At 46.3% G+C, this 21,633-nt stretch overlaps 1 protein-coding gene across 4 annotated transcripts in view; it reads right to left on the bottom strand.

Annotated features, from left to right (window-relative positions):
* Positions 1–21,633, bottom strand: part of LSAMP (limbic system associated membrane protein) — a 1,028,525-nt gene that overhangs the window by 180,400 nt on the left and 826,492 nt on the right. For all 4 annotated transcript variants that reach the window (XM_009675203.2, XM_068958854.1, XM_009675202.2 and 1 more), the window contains one exon: positions 499–731. In XM_009675203.2, coding sequence (XP_009673498.1) covers positions 499–731 — 233 coding nt within the window. The remainder of the gene's footprint in view (positions 1–498; positions 732–21,633) is intronic.

The following is a 21,633-nucleotide window of genomic DNA, read 5'->3' as shown; positions in this document are numbered from 1 at the left end:
TCAAGGAAAACTAATTTTCCAGCCTTGCAAAGAGTTGACAACAGAAGGCCAAAAAGCACAGCACAGTATCTTGTTGATACAAGAAAAAAGGAAGGAGACCTGAGAAAGGAGGAGGTGAAGAAACCAGAGAGCTGTCTGGGAAGAACTAGGCAAGCAAGATGTTCCGACAAGTCATTACAAATGCTTTTCTCCTAAGCGCCAGAACAACCAGAGCCAGCATCAGGCCTTGCCTTGGCGTCATCAGCGTCCCGGCTCCATGACTGCCTTGGAAAGGACAGACCGACAGCAGCATAACACTATGCCACGTCGCATTGGAAGGGCACAGGCCTGTTGGCTCCTGCTGGAAACTACTGCTCACTCTTGGCTGCTATTGCAAGGTCCATAGGCTACTGACTCAGTGGTTTCTCTACTCTCTCCTCTAGCCTTCTTTCAGAAAGGTACAAATCACTCCACCCACTGCTTCTTTCAGTCTGCTTTCTTCCCAGGCATGCTCCTTACCTTGCACAATTAAGTAAACCTGGGAAGTCTTAGGGTGATGCAGCGTCTGCACTGAGCATGTATAGGACCCCTCATCGTAGACATCCACTTTCTGGATCCGCAGGCTGTATTCCAGTGGGTTTCTTTTCTCCAGCTCTACTCGAGGGTCCAGGGACCACTTGTCCTCTCCAGCAAAAATGATGCCAGAACGGTTTAACCAGGCTACCTTGGAGCTTCTGTCTTCTACATAACACCTGGAGAGGGTGAGAAAAGCAAGTGGGAGATTAGCAAACATCTCCATCATCTCCATTTTGTCCCTTCCCTTTTACCTCTTCGCTCAGGAATGCCCCAGCACACTCCTGCTTTGCCAGTGAACCACAGCACCTCCTCACCATCACTGGCCTGTGGCCATGTATTTTAAAATGCTTCTTCAAGGCGCTTCATGAACATTTGGGATTTGGGGCGTCTTAAGGACCCTGACTCCTGCTCTCCCCTTCTTTTATCTGTGGCCTTCACCTACACCAAAAATGACACTGGGAAGGCCACAAGAGTTTGCGTCCTCGTCACCAAATCCCTTCCAGCCATGTCAATGGAAAAGATCAGATGGAGTTCTTCCCATGCCTTTCCCTCCCCTTCATAAATTAAGTACATAAGAGGGTTATATTCCCAGCCCGCTGCCAGCCTGGAGGGTAAAAGTTTAGGGCTGCAGCTTTGTCAGCTCAGGGTGCAGCTGCTCCAGCCCTCATTTTCAGTGGCACAAGGGGAGCTAAGGTGTATCCATCTCCTCTGCCACCTTGATAAAAAATAGCTTTGTGGAAAGAGAAATTCCCTCCAGAAATACCTTGCCCACAACACACACGTCCTTGCTGATGCACACCTGCCTGCTTGTGCAGGCAAGCACAGATTTCATGCTGAAAGCAAAAGGTTGCAGGGATGTCACCGCCATCCCTGTGACACATGCAGCATGTCCTGTGAACATCACAGGTGAGACAGGAGAGGATGAATGGCAGCTCGGGTGGCTGGCAGAGGAGTGGCAGCAGGATCAGCATCTTGCATAGCCCTAGTTGCCAGCCATTGCTAACAGTTGCAAGGGGAAGGACAGACTAATACTACTGCAGCCGCATGGCAAAGGTGCCTCTTCGACAAAAAGGGGAGAAGGTGCTGCAAAGACAAATGTATTTTTGGTGAGGGCACCTGCTCTGGACTACTTTCCATTTCCAGAACATGGTTTGCACAGAAGAGATGGAAAGAAGCAAACGAGGAGACACTTTCTCCTCAATCTCTGCTGTGTCTGATTTGAGAGGTCCAGGGCTGAACAAGACATGGGTACAGAACTCGTCTCTCACCCTGGCAGCCATACCAACTGGGGCTAGGCTTAGACAGGCTGGTAGGGTTTGCCCTGCAGCAGCCCACACCATGTTTGTTCTGCAGATAAAGAAAGAAGTTCGGTTTCCAGAGCTGTCACTACTTCACCTCTCAGAGCTCTACCCACTGCCTCCAGGAATCCAAATAACCCAGAACTATTCACACACGTGTTGTATTTGTGAGATAACAGAGAGGGGAGAAAGGTTATAGCTTCAAGATAAGGCAAATATTTGTCAGTAGGCTTTCATACAGCCTCTTCGCATGGGTCAGACATTTTCCAAGTTCCTCTGGTTGAATGCAGTTCATTCACGCTGCATTGCAGCTGCCGTCCCATGCGCCATGACCCGGCGAGCATGGCCTGCACCTCTCACCCCCTCCCTAGCAAACCTGCCCATGGAAGCTGTCTGAGCTGTTCTGGGGTTACTTGTGGGGCAGGAGGAAAGCTAAGCTGTGTGGGAGTGGATGGAAGGCACGCCATGCTGCTGGCCAAGCTAGAAGCAGATCTGTCTGATTTAACAAACATTTGCTTTAGAGAGCAGCCCCAAAGACCCCAGCCAGCACAACTGCCTGCCAGCCACGAGAGGCTGGTGTGGGTTCACTCCTCAAGTCAGAATTCATTCTTCCAGCCAGACAGGCACTTGCCCTTTAGTTTTTGTTTTTAAAAAGCTGCTCTTCAGAAAAAGAAAGGGGCAGGGAAATTAGTGAGCAGCCATTTACGTTTAGAAAGCAGCTCCATGGCTTCAGCTGCTGGGGTACATGGCGGTGCTGGTTCAGGAAGGCACTGTGCCCAAGAGCTGGGAGTGCACCGGCTGTATAGGGACACCCAGGCTGCTCCCAGCTCCCTCTGCCTTGGGATCACCAGGCTTGTCACACACGTTTCTATGTAGACTCTTAACAGCACCGAGAATCAAAGGACTTGATCTTTTTCAAAGGTACTTAAAACCCCTCTCCACACATTTTGGATTTATGAAAATCTTGAGGGGGATGGTGGTGAGCACCTAAGCAGATTAACAGCTGAGGCTGAAGTTAGTGGGAGCTGAAGTTTCTTAGTCACTTCTGAAAATCCCCTGGCATACCTATCAGTGCTGCTCAGCATCAGCTAGCTGAATATCATAGCTCCACCACACTGCACCAACACAGCCACACTCCTCTCTGGACCTACTTTAGCGCTGCTACATGACACAGTGCAGCAGCCTGTGCTTCTGCCCCACAGTCGTCAGTTATGCCTGTCTGCTTGGAGCTAGACAGACAATTTCTGTGCCCTGCCCTATGACATTGCACAGCGATGTCCTTGCGACTTCCCTCAGGTCTGTAACAGCTCAGCAGTCTCGCCGGAGCAGGCCTCCGCCTCCCGCTCCCAAGGGAACGCTCACCCGGGGACCCTTGCTCCCTCCACAAACAGAACTGTGCCTCTCTGCCTACATCCGGCAACTTCCGACTTTACCTGCCAGCCTTGATTACTATGGACAAAACATCCATCATCGGAATTTCCCTAAAGCCATTTCCCCACAAGGCCTTGATCAGAGACCAAACTGTGGCACAGGAAAATAAACGCTACCATCCATTTGCAACGAACAGGGAATCCAGCTGGGCTTCTGCCTGTCATTACCTAGTGGCCTTCCTCTTCAGCTGAGAGGGGGAGGAAAAGCATTACCTCAAGATATGCTGTCCTGGAGAAGATAAAAAGCGTGCTGTAGCCTGTCTGATGCTGACTACTCCCGGAGGTCATCCCCAGGACATTGGTCAATAGCTACAATCAGACAACCTTGCAAGTGCCCCTGAAATAAGTTAGCAGGTACTATCGAAATAAAGTAAGAGGGAGAGAGAAGGAGAGGGAGAGCAGGAACATTGGAGGAGCAAGTGAAATGGATTTGAGCTGCTCTGTGCAGCATACCTGTTCCTCTAAAACTGTCAGAGAAAATCAATGTACAAATGTGGAAATTCCAAGCCCTGATACGCTCTGAACATACATCAAAGTGGATGATGTATCTCAGTAAGTCCATCTATACACCCGCACCCTCTTAGTCTGCCGGAGATGCCATCAAGCCTTATGGATCACACTTTAATAAGGATTTATGGTGATGATTTTCACAGCCGTAATAAGTGCTAATTCAATACTAATAGAATATTAAATGGCATGTTAACTGACATTTTAACTGCAATGCAATAGCACCATGGCATCTGCAAGATATCAAACGACTCTTATCGTTCACTAATAATCAATAGTCAAGTTTACAGAGCTAGTCAAACACTTTTCATTAGGCCTACTGAAAGTGTTACCGCTAGCATCGGTGAATGCTAATAAACTATTTGTGAACCACTCATCTGGCTTTTCCTTATGTTTTCACATCTAATTTCTTTGCGTTTGTTGATACAGCTAACGAGAGAACCAACAAGTGGTGATGGTCATGCTGTGGATGATCATGTGAATCACTGCAGAGACTCCAGAACAATGACTTTGGTTCACTGCTGACGTTAGCACCAATTTAAACCAAAGACATATATGGAAAAAAAAAAATCTTGCTGCAATACCGCGTTAGCCTCCCTTGCCCTCTTATAAACAAACATAGTTTGGCGGCTTTAAGGTACTTAGCAACTGCATCATTTTTAAGCTGGTATAGATGTGTTTCCGGTTCTTATACAGTGATTAACAGTCATGTAACAACTAGCCAGGAGATGGCAACTGGAAATTGGAACTGGAGAAAGGAACCTAGGAAATTCTCACATACTTCTCTCTGCCTCAGTTTCTCCTACGCAAAACGCAGAAAATGATCCTGAGCCATTTCACAGAAGAAAGAAGCAACGATGCCTTCGCTACATGAAAGCACCTTGGGATCTTCAGCAAGAACCATCACCTTTAATGTGAGTGAGGAGCACTACAGAAAAAGTTAAATGCATCAGGCAAATAAAATCCTGCCCCTCTTGCTTTCTCCAGAGGAGAGTCTGCTCCTTTGTTACTGACTGCAGATATTTATTTGCACAGCCAGGACCAGTTCCATATTGCAGCACTGTTAAGAAAGTAATTAATCCTCAACAGCAAAAGATCCCTCTGTGTTCAGGTCTGCGCCTTGGGACAAATAGTCATTGTGTTACAATGGCCTACTCCAACACTTGAGATGCTGGATGCTGATGTCACGTTACGATGGCACCGTGCCCTAGACTGAAGTATATTGCTGCACCTGAAGCAAAGCCGGGCACCAATGTGCCCAGCAAGAATTTAGCAAAGGCCCCACAACTGATGCTGGAATGCTTCTGCCCATATGAAATCCCGATTTCATCGCAGGCCTACCCTATCCACACAACTTCTTCACCAATTTCTACTGACAATTTCTACTGAGCCAAGGAAAGGAGAGCGAGGCTTCTGCACCCAGGACAGGGCAGGCACAGCTCCTTGCTGACGGGAGCATCTGAGACGGAGGAGGGCGACCTCCAGCAGTTTCCTCTCTCAGTGAATCCCAGTCCTGTTGTTTTGCTGCCTGCTCTGCATTGCTCCCTTCTCCCTGTCTTCGTGCTCGACTCCTAGCCTCAGCACTGGTGTTTGCTGCTTCTCCTCCCGCCGAGACAGCGGCACGCAGTGCATTAATTTCCCAGCATGTTGTTGTAGCACTTGCAGCAGTTTATGTGGCTCCTGTCACTCCAGCAGCTCTCGTCCCTAAGCTTCCTGCCCTCCCTCCCCTCCCGCAGGCAGGCGGGCATGCTGGCAAGAAGTGGCGTTTGGCTGGAAAGGCACGACAGGCTACCAAGGCTGCATTCGTCATCTGCCGAGTGGGAACTGCAACCAAGGCCTGTCCTGCCCTTTCCTGGGAGGTGATCCGGGCTGAGGTGAGGAGGAGGGGAAGCAGCCCTGGGGCACACCAGAGCGCTCCCCATCCGCCTTCGAAACAGCACTTGAGCAGTTATGGCCTTAGGCTACAAAGATGGAGTGGGTTTTTTTTATTGCCTTCAGCGGGGTCTCTCGAGCATCTGCACAATACAGTGTTTGCAAGGGATGGATGATATTTAGAGCCCACAGTGATAAAGAGGCAGGAAGGAATCCCTGCAGGACCTGGTGAAGTTGCTGTTTAAATGATTACTTTAACACTGCGGGGATTTTACGGCATTATCAACGATGTATTGGGTTGCCTTGAACCCAGGATAATTGTTTTTTTTTATTATTATTATTGCAATTCTAAATAAATGAATTCTTTTACAGCAGACTCAATCCCACAGTTCTCAGCTACAGCCCTGCTTGTGAGAAGACTTGAGCTTCTAGGCTTAAATGAAATACAGTGTGCTGCTTTACCAGCAAACCACATCTCTTAATAAAATAAATAGTGTGGGCTTGGACTGCATTTTCTGGCCTCCTTCTCCAAAGTGCATTGTGGAGATAGCTTGGTGTCATACTTCCCACACTCCCCTTTAATCATCTTTTCCCATTAACCCTTTGATCGCCTCTTCTCTAAGACAATCTCTGTGTAAGAGTCCAAAACTTAGCAGCCTGATGAACCTGCAATTAAGTGCTTGGAACTCAACCTACTGCACTTGCAGAGGAACATGATCCCCTTTAGTCAGAGGATGTCACAACCTGCCATGGATGCAATCTCCTGCCTTTCCTTCAGCTCTGTGATGAGCCTGCTGTAATCTTGTCACTTCACACACATTCACTGGATTCAGCTAACAACTTCCCCCGCTGCCCTCTACCCCGGCAGTAAAATGGCTAGAGAGAAGAAAGAAAGGGATCAAACACAGCTTGTTTGACACACAGCGACGAGAGCTTCTGGTTGCCAGCTCTGAACGTGCAAGACAAATTCTCTGTTGTGTTGCAAAGTATGATCCTGGAAAGCTAATGCGGTTGTTAAACACAAGACTGCTTGCAGGCTTGTAAGGAAAGCTCAAGAGCAAATCACACTAGTGCGGTCTGTCTTGTCTTCTCATGCTCTTCAGCCCTTCTTCCCTGCTCGATAAGCAAGGACTCAAACACAGCAACGGTTAACTGTGAGAGTGGTGAGAGTGAATGGCCTCTGCTTTCGTTCCAGCCTCTCCATTACGCTAGCAGCACGGACATGGGCAGAGGGGGCTAAGTAAGGACAGACCCTGGGCACGTTAGCCCTGAGCCCAGGCAGGGCATTTGAGGGCAAAGTGCAGCCGGGCCCCTCCAAGTGGCTGTAGCGCCAGACCCTCCCACACTTCAAACATAACGCAGTGCTGCTGCTGCAGCAGACAGCTCTTTTCTTTGGTGCACTGTCCCCATCAGAGGGGTAAATGGGAATAACATAGGAGCTGCTGGCTCTGGGCAGCTCCCATTGCTCTAGACCCAGGCTCTCCTCAGCAGGAGATGCCCTATAGAACAAGATGGCTACAGCTACCTATCTTCATTCATGTGAACACAATGGGCCCCTAAGTGGATGGTGACTGGAGTCTGCATCAACCACGCCTGCAACCTCCATTCAGACAAACACCAAGCACCTCATTTTGCACACTGAAGCTGAGAGAGTTTAAACATACATTGTTGCGAGGTATTGCTCCAGCTTCTCCTTCTTCTCCCCACTGCCCTTCCTTTCCCCCAGCCTGGTCCAGGTGTCACTCCATTTTCTGATGCACCACAATCCTCTCTGAGCCCACAGTAGGGTCACTATTAGAGAAGGAGCATTTCGATGAAGGAGGATGGATTCCTGAAACATGGCATAAATACCTCCTGAGCCTCCACTGCCAGCATAACACAGCCCCTCATAGAGATTTAAAAAATTATTGCTCAAAGTCAGCCCTGCACTGTAAAACTGGCAGGACACAGAAACCGCAATATCTGTTCAGCTACGCTTTGTTTTGGCCACATGACGTTGTGGTCGTGGTTGTCACACCTTTCTGCGGCTCCTTGAGTGTGCCATCACCGATATTACCATTAGGGGCCGTTCCCTTGTAAGGCGTTGTGCTGGGCTGACAGGATTTCTGTGATTCTGTTCACTCTGCTCAGTAAAAAAGCACTAAACACTCACAAAGGGCTAGAAGGGGCCTCTTGGGGTGCTGAGCCCTGTCCTTGCAATCGTGAGCGACTGTACCTTATCATCTTTTTCAGAAACACACCTCATTCCTACTTAGTGTGTTTGTTAGGGGGGCAGCAGTGGTGCCCCCACCATGCTTCATACAGCAGGCTGTTCAAAGTCTTTCTGCTCTGATGACTAGAAAGTTATTTCTAATTCTAAATCTAGATGTATTCAAGGCTGGTTTATAACCATTCCCTCTCATGCCAACATCATCTTTTAGCTTAAGTCCCTGGTGCTTATCTTCCAGCATGTTCACAGAGAGCAATCATATTTCCTCTCAGCCTTCACTTTGCTGGGCTCAACAAGCCAAACTCTTCTGGTTTCTTTTTGTACGTTAGACTCTTCATTGCCCTAAACATCCCAGTAGTCTTTCTCAGCACCTGCTGCAGTTTGAATTCCTCTTTTGCTACCAGAGTTCATACCCAGCGTTCTAGATGAGGGCTCCCCAGTGTCTTGCACAAAAATGTTTCCACCTCACCTTCTCTATCATCAACCCTTTTTAATGAAAAGGAGGAGAATAGCAATCAGTGAGTATGACTGTTGGAGCAGCACTCCTCATGCGCTGTGAGCATCCTCATCTCTCAGTCCACATGATAAACATGGAAAATGAAGCGCAAGGGAATCCACCAAGAACACATCAGCCTAAAAAGACAGCTAGCTGCATGGGCTCTTACCAGCAGACGCAGAGCTGGTCTCACATGGTTTTCTTTATGTTAAAATGACTCTGTAAGTATGGGTTTTTGTTTGTACAGAAAAAAACATAAATCACACCTCAAATTACAGTAACTGTTAGGCCAGTACTCCCCGGGGAGGGAGGGGATGTAACTACATCATAATAAAAGGACTTACACAGGCATAATTTATTGCTCTTCTCATCTTCTGGAAATAAGTACACCTGAGTAAAAAACATCAGCCAACATCCATTCAAGGGGAGGTACTTATTAATACCAATATATTTAAAACTTCAAAGTACAAAAAAGACCTCAGACTGAGGCCTCTCACCACAGCGCTGGCTTTGCCTAGATCCCACCAGATCTAGGAAAAACCCTCAGTTTATTTACATCATAGTCAGGAAACCTCTACACACATTGTGGTGCTGTATCCGGAGGGACCATCTCTAGTTACGTGTCCCCCATCAGAAGAGACTCACTCCATGCGTGTGCGCAAAGGGGCTGAGGGGACATGAGGGAGAACGACTATCTGCCTGTTGCTTGCAGAGCTGCCAGACGCCCTGACAGCTTGCGCCAAGGTCTTGCACCGAGATCAGATGGGAGGATGAGGTTGCTGAGGAAACAGACCATGAGCTCCCTCTTCCCTTCTGGGTTAGCTGAGGACTCCTCAATGTCCCTTTTCAGCCCAGCCAGAAAACTAGCTCTGATCTTGATCCAGAATGATTAGGCAATGCTAATCAGCTACTGATCACACTGCCTTAGCGAAATGTCCAATCACGAGCATATGCCTCACTCAACTGCACTGTCAGAAGGGGAAGCCCAGGAAATACCAGAGATGATGCAGGCTGGCAATGGGGAACATTGCCAGATTATTTGTCTTTTGGTTGCACTGCACCTACCCTAAGGACCCCAGGCTTTTGCCGTCACTAAAGACGCACCCGCAGTCACTTCGAAACTGAGGTTCAAGGAAAGACAAAAGTAATTAGTTCCTTATATGACCTGGATATTAGCTTTTTTGCTGAGTTCTTGGACCTGAGACCAAGCAGCTACTGAAGAGTTCCTGCAGCATCATGATTTTTTTCTGGTGGAGGATACTCCAAGAATGGTAAGAAGAGCACTAATAAGGTACCATACAGACTCACTCTATTTATTTTTCTTCATAAACTTCAGTGCCAGAGGTCACCTATTTCTTCAGTTAAAACCCCCATTGCCTTGTAGATAACTTTCACGGGTCACCACAAGGTAATTCCAGAAAAGCTACTTCCAAACTTTTCCCTTGGATTTTTTCTAAAAAAAAAAAAAAAAAAACAGAAAAAAAAGAAAAAAAAAGAACTGTGCTTCAGAGACATGGTCTCCTCTGACAGGAGGGGAGGGAGGGTTTGGCTGGAAAGCCCACGTGACTCTGTATCTGGTAATTATCCAGCCACAGAGGCAATCTGAAACGTTCTGTGCTGTCGCGGAGAATGACAGCACCTGGAGTTCCAGCACCCAGATAAAAAGCAGAGAGACAATTGGGCAGATGGAGAAAGGCAATGCTACATCACAGGAGCAGGGGGAGAGGGAGAGGAAGAGGAAGGGGGGAGAGGCAAAAGCTGGTGAGAAACATCAAGGCAGCCAGCACAGCTACTGGAGAATGAGATAATGCCACAGATTAGTAATGCAAAGGGCAGCTCTGAAAGAGGGGGAGAGAGAGAAAGAAACAGAGAAGGCAGGTCAGGAGAGAGCCAGTGCAAAAGAGGGACAGTGCAAAAATATCAGAAAATAGGTGAGTGATGCTAGAGGGAGCTTCAAAGCATTTTGCATGGTCTGTTGTCCCTTCCTCGTCCCCAATCACAGGCTAGAAATCCAGGAGGTATCACCACAGGCTGTCACAAAACCAACAGGGAGATTTCCAAATTAACTCATTGCAGTGAGTCTAAATAAAGGTCTAGCAATGCAAATAACACTTTCTGGCTTGTGGACTCCAGTGGCTTGCTAAGGGAAAGGGATTACAAACTTCAGATGGAAGTAATTAAAATTGGAGCTTAGGGGTATTGTCTCATTTAGTTTGTGTGGACAAGAGGTGAGAAGGAGGTTCATCAGCTCTCCCCTCTCACAGTCATGCACACAGAGGCGCATGTGAGCCTGCAAAACAGTCCCTATGATGGATGCCATGGTCCCATGGCCCACTTCCAAAAGACAGGGTGCCATATGTGTTCTACCACACTGTTACATGACTGAATGAGCCTGTGCTCCCATCAACAGACCTGGTGCTGTTGCTAAGAGGTTTGCCCACAACACTGGTAGCAGCCTTTGCTGGGTCAGGAAGAACTGAATGCCAGGTGGCCTGAAGCCATGTACCACCTCTGGAACGGTTTGTGACAGGGACAGAAATGTGGGAAAATAAAGCCAAACAGACAATCAAAGGCTTGTCAGGGATAGATGCTGACCACCAGCTTTAACATCTGCTGGAGAAGTGATCAATGTATTGGCAGTGACAAATGCATCTGCAATGGCAGCACCTCCAGATGGAGACAGGAGGAACTAAGTGTCCAGATGTCCACACCTGAACATTTGGAGACGGAAAGGGGAACGGTAGCAGCAGTAGATTGGTATCACAAGATCTAAGCGCTGGGCCACATGGGCTAGCGTTCATCCTGTTATGACTGGTGACAGATGTTTCAAAGAAAGGGGGAACAACTCCTAGAGGGACAATGTAAATCACCATCTAAATAATTTCATGATGCTTCCTAGCCATTAAAAAAACCTATTAATCTATCCATAAGCAAGTATAAGTTGGCCTCCTCTCTGAATGACAGCTTGCATTCCACCTTGCAAGTTTGCAGTCTACCTTTTATTATCCCCAGGCATTTCTCACCCACTCCCCTTTTTTCTTTTTTAAAGCTCATTAACATCCTCATCTTGGTGGTACTTTGTGGCTGAGAATTTTATAGGTTAACCCTCAATTGGTACAAGTCCATGAAAGCCTATCAGATTTAAGCGTCCTGTGAAACTGGCAGGTGTCTTTTGTGTTTTGTACTATGTGAAATCATTCCTCCCAATACCAGAGGAGTACACTACCCGATACTCAGGAATACACTTTCTATCATGTGGATGTAACTTCCATTTCACCTTGCACCTCTCCTTCTCCAAAAGGGAATAGATCTCAAATCTGAAATATTGGCCCTTGTTCTGGGAAGGGGGAAAGGAGTTGTGCCAAGGAGAAATCACACTTTACATTCCTTAGGCAAGGAGGGTCAGAACAGAAATGGCAGCAGTATTCAGGAAAATGAGATGCAACTTACCCTTTTCTGAGGCTATGAGAGCATAAGAGGTGACTCAGGTAAGTTACCATCCTCCCTTCCAACTGTTGCCCTCAAGCCACCACCAGCTGAATATGAAGGACAGCATTTCACTGTGAATGAGAAAGTGAACCCATTCTCACTGCTCATTCCCAGCTGCTGCATTTTAACTAGGGACACCTCCTTGATGTGCTAACGCACTAGCTATTATTTACACCTGACCTTTTCCCTCTCCAGCTCCTACTGTTGGAGGACTGCTGCTGGAGTCAGGGTGTGCAGAGATTGCAGAGACGATGTCTAGTGAAATGTGTTAGGTTCCCTGCCTGTGCCAGAACTGTCATCAATACCACCATGGATTGAGCTATATCCATGCAAGCAACAGTGGGAAATGCGAAGAAAAAAGTCTAATGTAGACAAAGCCTTTGAGGAGCTTAACCCCTCTTCCCCTTTTCCATCTCTCTCCCACTTGAAAGCAAAGAACAGCTTCTAAGCAAGACGCATGCTCTCATTTCCATATCTAAAGCCAGTCCTGAAATACCATCATGAAATTATACTCTCAGAGAGGAGACCATGAAGCAGATTCACTTTGAGAGATTTTGCTGCTTCTCTTTTTAATTCCACCCAAAACTGATTGCTACTGAGTACTGTGCGCACCTGGACTAGTGCAGTCAATCCCAGGCACCTTGTTACCAGAATGATATGGGCAAATTGGAGGGAATTCAGAGGCAAACAACAACAAAATCCATGAAGGGCTGGAAAGGGATCAGCATCTAAGGGAAGCTTAAAAACATTAAATATGTATTACTTGAATAAGAGAGGACTTAAAAAGGACATGTTGACAAGCTATACCTCTTTGAAAGCGGAAAGCTGAAAGAGAAGAATTACTTAGCATGATGTGTATGGGTCTAGAGAAGAGTAATAGGTCAAAAAAAAAAAAAGAAGTCTGTTCAAATTTGAGGAAGAACTTTTTGCCATCTACAAGTGCTAGTTTCATGAAGAGTCACCCCAGGAAAGCTAGGAAGGCTCTATTGTTTCAGATGTTTAAAATAAAGTTGGGCAAAGAACTAGAAGATGTATAAGCTGTGCAGAGAACAGCTTCACAGTGGCTGCTGGGAGACAAACTACAATGAACTCCTCTGATTACTTTTACCACCTACCTGATAGAGTTCAGCAATATGTCAAAAAAACACAACTCCTCTCTCAAGGTACTTATAGACTAAGCAATGTGTTTTAGTTGCTTTCACTTTGCGTACCCCTAAATATTTCTCAGTACTTTGTCATACAGCTTTTCGTCCTACCAGATCCCAAATTTTCAAAATAGCGTTTAGTGTAGTGAGCTCCCTTACCTATCTACCCACTGATCTTGCTGCCTAAAACGACGCTTTTTTGAAAAACTGTCCCATAATTCCTAGGAAAGGTATTTTGTAACCCTAGAACAAAATGCTGCAAATTTCAATTTCCGTGCTCTGTTCCTCTTGTGTGTTGAAGCACTCCTTTATATGGAAACCACAGCAAAGCTGTAACAGCCAGGCAATGCTCAACTCTTCTTTTCTTTTCTTTCCTTCTGTTGCAGCTTTGCTGAATTTTGCTCTCACTAATGCATCGCTTTTGTCCATCATCAGGCCTTTCGAAAGGAAGCACCTGAAAAAGATTGCAGGGAAGGTAAAAAAGAGAAACTGCTGGAAGGGAGAACTCCCAAGAGCTCTGATCTGAGCTTACCTATATCCCTACAAGCACAATACACCTGCAGAGGAGGACATGTTTATACATAAATAGCAGAGGAGAAGGGGAAGAGCAGAAAAAAGGAAATGTCAGGATATATTTGACAGAGTTTCTGCTGTTGACATGCAAGCCAGAAGCTAGCCTAAAACCCCAAGTTCAGAAACAGAATGGGAGGGAGAGATGACTCTTTGGGAAAGAGGGGACAGAAATGATTTCTGCAGCTGATCTCCTTGCCATTCTGCTAATAAAAATACCATAAGCTATCTTTTCTCTGAGATTCTTGCAGGACCTGTATCACAAGGCAACTCAGCACATGCTGAACATCAAGTAGTGTTTTTGTCACAGGGTCTAGGCATGGGCCAAAGTGCTCTGTGGAACTGGTGCACTTGTGATTTACGAAAGAGAAGTATTATTATGCCTGTTTTACGCATAAGGAGATGTTGGAGCTGGAAAGAAATGGGTTGTGCAAAGCCATACAATGAAACAATTTTACGGCTGGAAAATGTTGGCTGGCTGCTTTTGACGGCAGGACCTACCTGTCAGTTCAGGTATATACCATCCCAATAAACTGTCCTACATGTATCTCCAGAAAGACTCCAAAATAGCCTCTCCAACGCAGGTACCACCTCCGGGCATGCCTATCTTACCACTGCTGTTAGAGATCGTTTTCATTCTCTCCAGTTGGGATCTGCTCTGGGACATGCAAACAGAGCAGAAAGGACTGGCTGAAACGCAGGTTTGAAGGCAACTGGCTAGGATCACTTGGCTCTGTGCGTTGGAGCCTGAACGCCAGCCCAGCTACCAAAGGCAGGGCAGGCACAACCACAGAGACTGCTCTGACTGTTTCTGTACCTTTTGATCTGCAGTTTTCTAGTATCAGCAAAACAAGCCGTGTAAACTGCCTGGAACGCTGAATGTAAAATCTTTTCATTTCTTACCTAAAACGTTGCTTAATCCTCCTGGAAGTGTTTGCCTAGGGTTATCTTATCTGGATCCACTGTCTGACTTTCCTGCCTATTGTCCCAAGGGCCTGCTGTGAAACTAAACCTCTCCCCTCAGCACAGCTCATCCATAGTAGCGATAAATCACTTCCCCACAGAATTCTTTCCTCTACAACTGTCCAACTGTCCGACAGTTTACTTTCTGATGTGGGTCATGGCTGGTCCAAGGCTGGCTTTCTAATTTTGTTCTGGAAGGTCACTTGTTTCAAATAATTTCCAGAAGTCCAGTACTGTACGAAGTGATGCCAAACTGCAGCTTTAGCTGGCATAAATCAAGGGTCAATAGGGCCCTGCTAAAGTAAATGGGGATGTCTAGATTTACACTAGATGAGGATCAGCTTCTGCTTCCTTGCATCAGACTCTAAATGAATTCATTAAATACAGCACTTCAGTCTGCTCAGTTAAAAGCAGCTCCAGCTGGCAGGAGGTTTCAGATCCAGGGAATGTTTTAAAGATGAGGATTTGTAGCCTGTGCTGAGTTTACACTTGGCTAGAGGTAGGCTCCCATCAGCCATGCAGAGGAGATGACATCATGCCCACCTGATGGGTGTCTATATATCTGCAGGGTCTGTACCATGCATGACATTTATACAAGACCTCCCATTCTTAGGGGAACAATCTAAACCAAAGTTCTCCTGTGAACCTGCTCATATTGTAGCACTCCAGGGCAGCAGAATGGAGGTCCTACTGCAGTTCTACGAGACTAAAGGGCTTCTCTCTCTCTCTACTTTTTTTTTTTTTTTTTAATTATCACAATGTTTAGAGTTTGCTGGCTCTGAATTTGAATCTGCAGCAGGGTAAGCACCAGCACTGGGGAGTGACAGCAGCTGGGGATTTGTGCGACAGGAATGAAACAGTAGCTAATTTTGACATTCAACCCTAAATAAGAGGATGTTAAAGTTATTCTTAGGTTATGAAAAAAGGAAGCTGGAAGCTGTGCTGTGATTGTCTGGTCTGCCCCCATGTATCGCATGGATTTCATGACTTCTGCAGCTTAATCCCTTACCTGCTCACTAAAACAGATGGTGTTGCAGGCTCTTTGCAGACTCTGACAAATATGACTGTACTGGGAACATTGTTCATGTTTCCACAGATTGCTGTACAGCCCTAAGGGCTAGATACACTGGTTTTAGATGAAAGGGCGCATCGAAAGCACAATCTGCAGCAAGGAATAGATTTTATGGTTTCTCTTTTAGTTCTGTTCCTGAGGAATATCCATGATCCTACAGGCTTGGAACAGTTACACACAAAATATCTTCTTACAGACACATATAAAGCTCAGAACAAAGTACATGCCCCTTTGAGACCTCTGTCCTCAGCCCCCAGTCAAACCTTCTCTCTTTGTTTGGCCAGAGTGCACTTTTTTTTTTTCTTGAGGACAAATATATCCACTGAACAATAACCATACCTCAACATCAAATGAACATGAAAATAAGAGACCTCTAACTTCAGAGAACATGAGACTCCCACAGCAAGATACTGCTGCGTCTCAGGGAAGCTGTAGTTTGTCAGCGCATGTCTGACTCTACAATTATTGTTTCTGTCTGTCTTCAAAACTGTTGACAGTGTTGCTGCAATTCCCAAGCTGTGAAAAGAGGGTAAGTCCTGGCCATTCTCATTCACAGGTAGGGAGAAAGCCCAGCTAAATTATTTGTTCATGCTAGACTATTACAGGACTTCTCTGTGTGTGTGTGTGTGTGTGTGTGTGTGTGTGTGTGTGTGTGTGTCTGATCAGCTAGTACGCGGAAAGACAAGTGAGGTTAACCGAACTACATGCATTGCTCCCGCTAGAGCCATATAAAACGGTGATAAACCACAACTGGAATCGTTTTGCAGTAAGTATCTGGCCAGAGGTGAAGCATGAGGTTGCGGTGGCAGCTCCACTCCCCTGTCCCACTCCACCTGATGGATTCTCGGTAATAAACCACTCTTCATCCTTTCTTGTTTTATACCCAAACTGCTGGCATTCAGGGAAGATAAAGATTTCAACCACCTTTCAAAAGGGCCTTCTCAAGAACTAAAAGCCCCTGTTGGCATAAAAGCCGACATGTAATGGGCTTTCTCTGTCCCTGAAAGTAGTTTAGCACTGCAGGAACTCGGAGTCCTTTTATCTCTCTTCTTTATTTAACTGGAGTCGTTAAAATAAACTGATTTCCCAGCCAATTAATTATCAAATATCTGTAACAGCTTTCAAGCCCTGCCATTACTCAGTCTCAGAGGCCCCCACAGGCAATGTTAAGCTACAGTCTCCTTACCTGAGTAACTGCTGCTCCTGCAAGCTTACTTCTATGAGCTGAGCTGACAGCAGAAAGCTGCAAGGGGGCTAGCCAGAACCTAGAGGAACCTGCAAACACGTACCCCTGCGTAGCAGCAACTCCAGCCAAATGCAAGCCCTGAGCTGGGAAGTTTTACTACACCTTCTGACCAAGGCTCAGTGACCAGCTCTCAGTCACCTGGTCACAGACCCCGGCCCCGTGTTACCAAACCACCTCACTGCCAGTCTAGCCCCTCTCCATTTTTTTTTGGAGCAGATAGGCCCTTTCAAGACACCTGACAATGCCAATGAGGATGAATCACAAATGTAGAGTACCCCGAGCTCAGCTCAGCACTGGGCATAAGCTTCTGATAAATGCATATGCCTGGAACCAGCAGCACACCCAGACACGGGCACGGATGCCTCTGGCCGTAGCCACGTTGCCCACTGAAAAACCAGTCTCTACCTCTCTGTTAACTGGAAGCTTGTACTTGCCATAGCTACATTAGCAATGCCCCCGCCATCTATTTTATAAGCAATAAACTGCACTCATATGTGGTTTCAATTAGGAAGTTTCAAATGAGATTGAAGATAATGCATCCCATAATTACTTACTCTTCTCTTTTCTAAAACTCAAGCAGAATCATTTCCAGGCCAAAATGCGGTCTCTCTTGATTGATGATGCTAATAAAATGGCTTTATTGTGATATAAATAGCCTTAAAAATGTCCTGGAGAGTCAATATCAGTGCTTGATGGCCTTACACAAGTGAGGTCCTTATCTTACGGTGTACTAAAGCTTAATGAGTTATGCTTCTGAAAAGTTTGCCATCGGATTTGGGTATTGATCTGGTGAACTACAGAAGGGTAGCTCCCAAATTAGACATGCAAAGCTGGAACTGTTTAAACACCTCTCCTCTTTCTTACATTCCCTATTAATAATCTCTTCACTTCCTAGCTTGCCTGGTGCCAGCTCAAACACAGGCACCGGCTGAGCCCAGCATGAGCCACAGGAACATTGTGCTCAAGCGTCTCTTTGCTGGAAAGTTACCAGCCACTATTATAATAATTGGAGGATTTGAAATTTCTACAGAATTCTGCAGTCTCAAAGCTTCTCGTAGTCTATATGGATGCGTGCAACCATTTTGAGGACAAAGGGCACAGATCTGTTTATTTTGAAGCATCTACATGGTCCCCATCACAACAGCCAATATATGTTTTCCTTGTCAGAAAAAGCCATACTGCCGTTCCCACGATACAGCCGGGAAAGGAAAGCAGCCAGTGCCTCAGGGTGCACAGGAAGCTTGGAGATGGGCAAGAAATTTAATTTGTTCTTAAAATTAGCACCCTCAGTACAGCATCCCACCCCATAAGGCCAAATACAGAGTCTTCCTTCCTCGAAAGAAGAGGAGGGGAGGAGTGCTTTGGACATGCATGAGAGAAAAAGCCAGAGTGTGCTTTCTTTTTTTGAAGAACTGCAGAGAATCTTAGTCCTCATGAAGACAAAATACTGCTTTCTAAGGCTTCATTTGAAAGCAGGACATCCTGAAAACATGCGGTCGACCCTACTCAGACCTTAATCTTGTGCATTCAGAAATATGAGAGACTGTCAAGCTTTGACCATTTAACTGTGCTTTCCAGTACTGCTACCTTGGCTCAGATCTGGAGACAGACTGGATACTAAAAAGCTTTCCTGGGAGTGACAGAAGCATATATACCTGTCAGCAAATGCTGGTATCATAGCAGCGGTGACAGTGATGTGATCAGAACCTGACAGACAGGCATAAACGAGAGGGAAGGAATGCATGAAGAAGGGTGACTGAGAAAGTTTAAGGGAGAACTGTACGTGAGGAGATGTGAATGAATGGTGATGCGCTTATATGTGCATGATAGAGGGGATGAGGACTGGGGACCACGTTCTTCCCTCTGCCTTATCAGCCCTTCATGTCTCTGAAGGGGGAGAGACTATACAAGTTCCCAGCCCTCTGGTTTCCCTCGTCCACATCACTACTGTAGTTATATCCAGCCCCAATATACTTGAGAGCAATCTTGCTCCTGGTAATAAAGTCTTTGCGAGTGTGTAGGTGGCTGTGCATTTGTGCGTATGTTGTCTGCGACAGTGCACAGGAGCCGGGGTATGTTGAGATGAGGAGATGGTTCTGTGTACACGACAGAGCAAGAATGAGGATGAGATTAAGTGAACACGCATGCCAGGATATGAGAGAGACTGTGCTTTGCAGAGAATCAGATGGCAAGAGTGAAAATGAGAAGGTTCTCATATGAGATAGGCTCTGTGTGCGTGTCTGTGTGTGTGTGTGTGTGTGTCAGAGAGGAAGAAAGAGAAAGGTCTTATTCACAGCCTTCCTGTATGTGTTTGATGAATATCACAAGTTTTAACCAAGAAAAATATGTATGTATTCAAATCAAACACAAAATACCCTTTTTGCCTGGAGCGCTCCTGCCTTGCTTGTTTGTTCTCTTGCAAGCTGTTTGTTAGAGGAACACAGGAAACAAGAAGAGTAAAAAAAAAAACAAAAAAACCCTCAGGTTGACACACTTAAACACAGCCTACTATCAAGGCAGCAACAAACATTGAGAAGGAGAAAAGGAGGTGCAGTAGCTGGAGAGCAGCTGCTACTCTGCTAGAATGGGAGATGCCTCCCAATGGAGTTTCTGAAGACCATCCCTCAAGTGGATTATGATCACCTTTACTGTACACCTACTGAGTTGATTCAGCAGTTGCCTACCAGGAAATGCACTCTAAAGTCTATTCCCGATAGCCATTTTGCAGCAAATACTCAAAAGACAATGCAAGAGGCACTGGCGCCGTTGGCTCAACCTCCTGCAAAGCTCTCTCTGCTGAGGCTAGACAGCCCCAGTTGTCAAAATAGGAATGAAGAGACAACAGGACTCAAACTGGATTTATGAACAAGAAGAAAAATAGTAGGAACAGATCAAGTCCCAAACCTGCAGGGCTAAAGCCTTTCCAGGACTCTAGGTCAGACAAACATGGGTACAGAGACAGAGACAGCTTTGAAAATGTTTTTCCCTGTTCTGTTATGCTTTATTCCTGCTAGTAAAATTAAATACCTCTATATGTTTATGGCAGTTCTATGCCATCACAATCCACAGGCCACTAGTGGCCACAGGGAAAATCCACCAATACACACATCCAGTCAGGCTTGCTGAGTAGCTCACAATACCATAGGCAATAGGCGGGAAGAGCAGAGGTTTGCCAAGAACCAATCACGAGAGTGGAGAAGCCACCAGACCGGAGACATAATGTCCAAGAGAACCAGGAAAAGGGTCAGAAGTGCAAGTGATGCTGTACCCCAAGGTAGCTCACCCAAGCTTCATCCGGGCACTACGATAACTGGAAAACTCTTTCAGGATAACAGCAGCAGTAGCTTTTCTGTCCCTTCCCTCTTCCCTTTAAAACCAGAGTGAATGCCTCCCATTTCTGGCTTCAGCACAGAGCCCTCACATTAGGCTCTCACAGCTACCTGCCCAAATACCCTTTGGCATTTGGGGAAGAGACAGTATGGAGCTAAGTCTGACACCAAGGGAAAGGAAATGCCATCTCGAAGTTGAGGTTGCAGAATCTGCGTGGGAGAAGGAAAATCTGAATTAAATGCTGAAAGTGCAATACAGATGGCATGAGCCTGGGTGTGGCTCTTTCACCCTTGTCCTATCAGCATCTAACCAAAACAACAACAGCTTTTTTGTCTATTGAGATTTAAGCAACTGGGGCCAGTGCTGGCTCCTGCTTTGTGCTGGCACTGTGCTAAGCACATTGGGCCCCTATTGACTGGGGTCCCCTGGATGCTACTGTATCCTCAGTGATAATAGTTTTTGTTGTTCAAAATATTACCCAGAAACTTAATAAATCCTTCTGCAATGTTTGACTCTCTGACCTCTGAAGGCAGTGTGGATTTCACAGACTGACTACCTGCTGTGTGAAAAAGTGTCTCCTTTCATGTGAACTAAATTAAGCTACCATTAGCATCTCCAAGTGACCTCTTGTTCTAGTATTACAGGAGGACAGAAAAAGGAGGGACTGATCAGTTTTCACTGCACCTTCATTAGCGTAAATAACTCAATTATAATCCTTTAGCTTGTCTCTTCGGGGAGGCTATGGATGCCCAGCATTTGCGATCTCTTTGGAGCAGGCCAGGAGCGAGCAGAGGCAATGCACACTTAGGGACGGTAGAGGGCACGTTGGCAAGAAAGAAGGCAGAACTACAGAGGGAAAATGGCGCTTGTACATTTTTGTGCACTCGTTACAGTAAAAACATCCTGTTCAGTCCAACTGAATGCCTCCTTGTAGGTAAATCTCACAAGATTACTAACCATGCTTCACGGCCCGCTGGTAATTCTACATGCTGTCTTAAATGAGGGCGTAGCCAGTGTTCAAGATAATGCCATTTTTTATAACATATTCCCTATTGTTTTCCTGTCCCTTAAAGGCAACCAAGCATCCTCTATGCTTTTGGAATTGACGCTACTCACTGAAGAAGCTTTTATCGAGTTACTCACCATGACTCCCAGTCTTTTCCCTCCAAGGAGCCTGGGAGCTCAGAGCTCATCAATGTACAGCTGAAGTGGAGACTATTTTTGCAGCTTGCATTTCCATACGTTCATCCACATTATACCTCATCTGTCATCCCGCTGCCCTGTCTCCGCGGTGCCTTTAACTCCTGCTGACTCATGGAGGCAGCAACCCGTGTCTGCGTTTGGTAGGAAAGAGAGGGGGAAGCTCCCATGGAGGCGATGGGCACTTGGCGAGGCCTAGGAAGGGATAACAGCTCCCAGGGAGAAGCGCTACAGCAGCCAGGCCAGAGGCC

Source organism: Struthio camelus, chromosome 1, assembly GCF_040807025.1.
Source record: "Struthio camelus isolate bStrCam1 chromosome 1, bStrCam1.hap1, whole genome shotgun sequence".
Classification (NCBI taxonomy): domain Eukaryota; kingdom Metazoa; phylum Chordata; class Aves; order Struthioniformes; family Struthionidae; genus Struthio; species Struthio camelus.
The sequence above is the reverse complement of the archived record's forward strand: the minus strand, read 5'-3'. Positions and strand labels throughout refer to the sequence as shown.